The 6,240-nt window shown below is 36.2% G+C and overlaps 1 protein-coding gene across 1 annotated transcript in view; it reads right to left on the minus strand.

Moving 5' to 3' along the window:
- Positions 1 to 5,978, minus strand: part of LOC309483878 (dynein axonemal heavy chain 11) — an 80,836-nt gene extending 74,858 nt beyond the window's left edge. Inside the window, exons 1-14 of the mRNA XM_082149947.1 lie at positions 5,573 to 5,978; positions 5,300 to 5,443; positions 4,863 to 5,059; positions 3,858 to 4,047; positions 3,680 to 3,779; positions 3,029 to 3,240; positions 2,419 to 2,652; positions 2,113 to 2,280; positions 1,459 to 1,575; positions 1,222 to 1,359; positions 1,022 to 1,146; positions 738 to 933; positions 510 to 614; positions 23 to 418 (exon numbers count right to left, since the gene is read on the minus strand). Of these exons, the coding sequence (XP_082006073.1) occupies positions 23 to 418; positions 510 to 614; positions 738 to 933; positions 1,022 to 1,146; positions 1,222 to 1,359; positions 1,459 to 1,575; positions 2,113 to 2,280; positions 2,419 to 2,652; positions 3,029 to 3,240; positions 3,680 to 3,779; positions 3,858 to 4,047; positions 4,863 to 5,059; positions 5,300 to 5,443; positions 5,573 to 5,788 (2,538 nt within the window). The 5' untranslated portion in view covers positions 5,789 to 5,978. The remainder of the gene's footprint in view (positions 1 to 22; positions 419 to 509; positions 615 to 737; positions 934 to 1,021; positions 1,147 to 1,221; positions 1,360 to 1,458; positions 1,576 to 2,112; positions 2,281 to 2,418; positions 2,653 to 3,028; positions 3,241 to 3,679; positions 3,780 to 3,857; positions 4,048 to 4,862; positions 5,060 to 5,299; positions 5,444 to 5,572) is intronic.
- Between the last annotated feature and the right edge of the window lie 262 nt (positions 5,979 to 6,240).

Raw genomic sequence — 6,240 nt, forward strand, 5'->3', positions numbered from 1 at the left:
TCTATAAAAAAGACTGACTCACTTGTAACAAATTATGGATCGTTTCTCCATCTTTCCTGAGGTTGTTGTAGCTTTTTACCACTCTGGCTGCTCTATCTTCCAGTTGTAATATCGAGTCTTTCTTAAGGTCTTTTCTGCAGAACATCGGCTGTTTGCTCCATCCACTCATCAGAACGTCAATCATCTCAATGTTGTCTTTAGTTTTCTGAACTCTTCTCTCCAGCTGATAGACTGTGTCCTGAAGTGTGCAGATGTAGTCCCAGCTGTTCTGGCTTTGCCATGTAAGCTCACTTTCTGCTTGATGCAGTTGCCGGTCAACAATCTCCATCTCCTCTTTTATAAGAGGAGCCTCCACTTCAAGAGTCGTCTGTTTCACCTTATTGTACCACTGCACCAGTAAATGTAGGCTCCCAAGGTTCTAATGGAGATCAGGTTATATACTCATAATGTACATCCAGAATGTAAAAAACGAATTTAACTAATAACAGACAATCTGAGCATTCACTAACCTTAAAGAACATCTTTCTATTTTCATACACCTTCAAAGCAGCAGAAGGGATGTTAATCTGATTAAGGATTTTTAGGTGTTTCACATCCTTGAGCACAGCAATCAGCTAAGGTGAAGAAGTTCAATATTATGCAGATGAATACAATGAGCAAATTGTCAAAATTAGATGCTCTAGCATTTGAAATTGATGCCTTCTGCTGATGCCTTATTTTAAATGTATTTTCTTCACCTCTTGATAGACATTAACTGACAGTAGGTCAGTGCTGGGATCTCTTTTGATTAGGGGCTGATCCAGGTTCATCTGGCAGACCTGGGTAACGTCACCACACCAGCTCAAATAGACCTGCTTCTCGTACTCATCTAAATGAGAGGACATCTCCAGGTATTTATGATAGACCAGCTCCATCTCTTCTCCTTCCATACTCCTGTAATATAAATGCCCCAACCTCTTTAGATTCATTTGAATCATTAAAAAAAAAGATAATGATCTCAACAGAATTTAAAAACACTTACAGCTCCAGAACAAATTGAAGATTGTTCCAAGGTATTTGAATTCTGTCTCGTAGCATTTTTGCCCACTTCAGAGCCCCTGTCATAGCAGGCATGTTCTTGCTCAAATGCATTTTATTCCTCTTTTTCTGGAATTACATGATGAATTACACAAGGTGTTTTTTGTACAAGAACTACAACCTATTAAAAAACAACTAATTTACCTGCTCAAGATGAGAATCAAACAGGTGTTTGCAACTGTCCAGCTCCTCTCCAAAAAGTTCAACCACTTTGGAGAAATTCGGAATAAAAGTTTCCTTTATGATGTCTCTGTCCAAGAGGGGCTTGAACACAGTGACCAGCTTCAAACATATGCAGATTGAAAGGTGGGTTACATAGGTTAAGCTATATTCTGCTTTTCCTAATCATTTGCCTAAATCCAGCTCATCGGAATTACTTACTTTGAAAACTGATTCCAATCCTGAACAATCTTGGAAGGCGAGGCACAAAATACTGGACAGACGTCGATCAAAATCTGCAACTTTTTCTTGGAAACTTGAAAAGTCTTTTTCAAAATCCTATATCAGATGTATTAGAATGTATAAGTAATTATCTGTTAAACAATGCATGCTGATATTTAATATGATACCATACATTTAGCTAATGACATTAAAAGTTTTAAACATACACTATAATGTGTTAACAAAACGTTACATGATACACAGAAGAAAAATGATGATTTATGAGGACCACTAAGCCTTGGAGGGTAAAAAAAAAAAAGAAGGTTTGGCTAAATCAGGTATTATTTGTATCCAAACATACGCTTTATAAGAAAGCTTCATAAAATGAGCTGTCACAATGAGACCAGTATACAGTATATTTCACAGAAATGAAAACAGTGAGAGTTATATCTGCTATTGCATCAAACACTCATATATCATGTTATCCACACTGACATATTCAGTGGGGCATTGTTATTGTACTACCAGACATCCAGTGGTTTAAGCTAACATGGCAAATGTGTGTTTCTATATAACTTACTGGGAGTTTTGTTATCTTATGGCTGATTCTAATCTATCTCAAACAAGGAATATAAAACCATGAAGGAATAAAACCTGAGAAGTCAAATCGAGTGGATTGTATTCTTGATCCCTCATGTCTTTGCAGAGCTGGAGAAACTCTGTATGTAGGCGAGAGACCTGCTCAGTGTAAACTCTTCCTCTGATACCTCCAAAAAACAACTTCTCCAACCTTTGGAACTCCAGCATAGTGGAGAAAAGGGCCTGGAAAACATAATTTTTCTAAATGTTACTGTCAACCCAAAACAAATAGTAATGAACATTATTACTCGCATCAAATAAAACTGAACAGTGACTGAAAGTGAAAGTACATGTTAACACCTCAAAAGATGTACTGCTTACCTTCAACTGTAAAACACGAGCCAAGAAGCCATCAAATCGAGTAAAAACAAGAGCCGAAGGGAAATCCCAGCACTTTGCTGTGGAATAATGACTGGCCAAAGCAGCCAGTTTCTGTCTGTATGTCTTGAACGTTTCCCTGACACACCTGAAAACTCCCACCACAGTCTGTAACTTCTCCAAAGCATCTTCAGTCTCTTCTTTCATCAGCTCGTCCACACCAAGATATGAAGTGGCCTAGTAGGAGAAAAGATTGACATTTTGGTTACAAGAACAACATTTTAATCTATATTCTAACAATAGCCATGGCTGACTCCCAAATTGATTAATAACACATAGACATTATTGGACATTAAACATTATTTTCAGATATGTACAAAGTAAAAAGTACTTTTTAATATATCATGAATTATTTTTTTCAAAAATAAAAAACATTTAGGGAGATAACCCTGACTTGTCATAAAAAAATATATATTTCAAGAGACATATTGACCTTAACACACAGTTTTGTGTTTATGCATGTTGGTCATATCACATGACTTTTATTTGGAAGACAAAAGTTTTTCCAATAATACACACTAAGCATATTCAAAGACTTGTCAAATTGTCATACCTGCTGAATGAGCAGGTTGCAGAGCTCCTGCAGCAGCGCAACAATGCGTGCAGGTGAACGATAGAAAGAACAGTGAATCCAGACCAGAAATATAAGATGAAAGACTGGTGGAATGAGTGTATGGATGTATGAGAACTCATCCTCCTCCAGTTGAGAAAGCAATGATCCAAGTGGCTGAAGGTGAAGATCTATAGCCCTGGCTTCCTGCAAAGCTGAGGGACAAATAAACACAAACAATAACTTGGCAGAATGTTAACAGAATTGAACAAAATGAAAATGTTGTCATCATTTACTCATCCTCAAGTCGTTCCAAACCTGTATGAATTTCTTTCTTCTGCCGAACACAAAAGAAGATATTTTGAAGAATATGGGAAACCAAACAGTTGATATTATTCAGCCATATAATTTTTTTCCCATACTGTGGAAGTCAATGGGGCCCATGAACTGTTTGGTTTCCCATATTTTTCAAAATAACTTCTTTTGTGTTGTGTTTTTGTGTGATAGAAATTCATACAGGTTTGGAACAAATTGAAGGTGAGTAAATTATGACAGAATTTTCCTTTTTGGGTGAACTATCCCTTTAAGTAGTAGAATGAACAAGTGAAAATGTAACTGCATTTATCAAATGTGCAGAAACATCACATGTCTTACCATTAAAAACAGCCTCTGTCAAAGCTTTGAATGGTGGGAAATAACTGCTGTCTATTATTTCCAGAATCCTGATCATTTTCTGAACACAAGGATTCTGTAGCTGGGGTTTACAAAGACATAGTTCATTATCAAACATTCCTGCTTTATACACTGTAAAAATGCTTGTTGCTGGACAAACCTGATCATAAATACTCTGTATGTTCGTTTTCCTGGACCTCCAGAAGTCAAGTTCAGCTTTTGGTCCAGGGTTCAACCCCTTCACAATCAATTCAGCAGAGTCTGCTCTTAAGACTTTATGGATCATGTGCATCCAGCTGATGACCATGGACTCGACTGCATGTATCATGGCTCTGTTGCGACTGTTGTGCCTTGTTTGCAAATAAGAAATTGATTTTTGTTTTAGACAAAATGAAGGCAATTGATGCTTTTTAATATTACTCTGTATGCATCTATCCATAAATCAGATTACAAGACAATAACATGAAAGAAAACAACATATTAGTTGATATGAGGCCAAAACCAAGATCTTAGACAGAATTTAGATACATGACTGCTGGCTTTAGTGATCAAACACTTCTTTAAGGGAAGTACCTACACCATTGTTAAAAAGTTTAGGGTTGGTAAGTTGGGGTTTTTTTATGTTTAAAAAAAAAATAAGTCTCTTATGCTCACCAAAGCTGCATTTATTTGATCAAAAATACAGTAAAAATAGTCATATTGTAAAATATTATTACAATTTAAAATAAATATTTTCTATCTTAGTATATTTTAAAATGTAATTTATTTCTTATGGCAAAGCTGAATTTTCATCATCATTACTCCAGTCTTCAGTGTCACATGATCCTTCAGAATTTAGTCTTATATGATGATTTGATGCTCAAGAAACATTTATCATTATCATCAGTTGAAAAGTTATGATGCTTAATATTTTTGGTGAAAACCATTTTATTTTATTTTATGGATTCTTTGACAAAAAGAACAGAAGAAAGCATTTATTTGAAATATAGTTTTTTTGTCTTTAACAATGTCACTTTTGCCTTTACTGTCACTTTTGATCAATTTAATGCATCCTTGCTGAATAAAAAATATAAATTTCTTCTTTACAAAACAAATCTTACCGACCACAAACTTTTGAACAGTATTGTAAATTATGCAAAAAAAAGGAAATTAACAATACTCATACAGTGTGATCGTTTCCTCTTGACATTGGTCTATCCATTCTCTGATGGCGGGAATGGGAAGAACAGTTTTGCCATAATACTGTCCTCTCACCACGGTGACCTTGCTTTGCAAATTCTCGATGTGATGTGACATATCCTGTGATATTATATTCGGCCACATTTGGTGATTCTTCTTGTTCGACAGAAGTGGCAGACAGACCTTGATGCAAAATATTGACAAATTTTAAAGCCTTTTAACACTTGACTGGAAATTATTAGGCCTATACATTCAAATTGTATACTTCTTTTCAATTCTGTTCCAAAAGATGAAAACATAACACTCCACATTTGATGGTGGGCATACCTGCTTATATTCCATTTCATTGTGTAGCCTATTTATTTACTTTTTTGACAGCAAATCAAACAGTTGTGGACCTGAGTGTCTACAAGTGTTCATTACCTTCTCCATGGTGTCCGACAGCTGTGGCAGAAAGGAAGGTGACAGCACCCCAAAAAGTAAAGAACCCCTATAGTTTTGTGGGAGGATGGGGGCATTTCCTTTTTTGAGAATGTAAACTTCCTTGTCTTTACAGAGATGACAAGCCTAAAGTGAACATATAAAAGCAAGGGTAATTGTTGCTGTGTGGAATACACCTTTTGCATGCACTGAATAGGCCTATATTAATATCAGACAGAAATGTAAACACACAACAAGGCCTTTTTGATCACTTACCTCTGTAGAAACAGCGAGAGTATTGGACGCTGTTACGCTGAAAAATAACAGTCTAATAGGCGTTTCGAAAAACGTTGTAAAAAGTATTTTGTTTTTTTCAGCGTTGACACATTTTTTCCACGTATCAGTTTCGAGTCTGAGCATCGGGCAAACTGTCTCGCCTAAATACTGCACCCTGAGGTCTTCCGAAAAAGCTGTTTCTTCCTCTTCTGACATGTTTGTTGTCCTTGTGGAACGGACGCAAACAGTCCAAAAACCTATTTTTAAAAAGTTGACGCGTGTTTTCTAACTAAAGCATGAGGAACGCGAGCAGTGTCACGTGTTTACATATTGCGTTTCATGTAAGTTACGCTGAAGAGATTTAATTCGGAAACAGTGCAAAAAAAAAGAGGCGGTACAGCGTCCAGTTTCCTTGGTTACCTACTAACATGCACCCCCACCCAGGCCACACGACAGTCATTCAAACCAAAAAGTTGGTCTCATTTGACAGAAGAAAGGAAGGAACACTGTAAAAAGTGGTCAGTTGACTTAACTTTAAAAAAACTGAGGAAACTCGTTAGCTGCTACCTTAAAATGATTGAGTAAATAAACGTTTTATTATTTTTTTATATCTTCTTCAAGTCAACTGATCACTTTGTACAGTGAAGGAAGGGATGAAGGAAGAAATA

This window comes from Leuciscus leuciscus (genome assembly GCF_965113295.1).
Source record: "Leuciscus leuciscus genome assembly, chromosome: 20".
Taxonomy (NCBI): domain Eukaryota; kingdom Metazoa; phylum Chordata; class Actinopteri; order Cypriniformes; family Leuciscidae; genus Leuciscus; species Leuciscus leuciscus.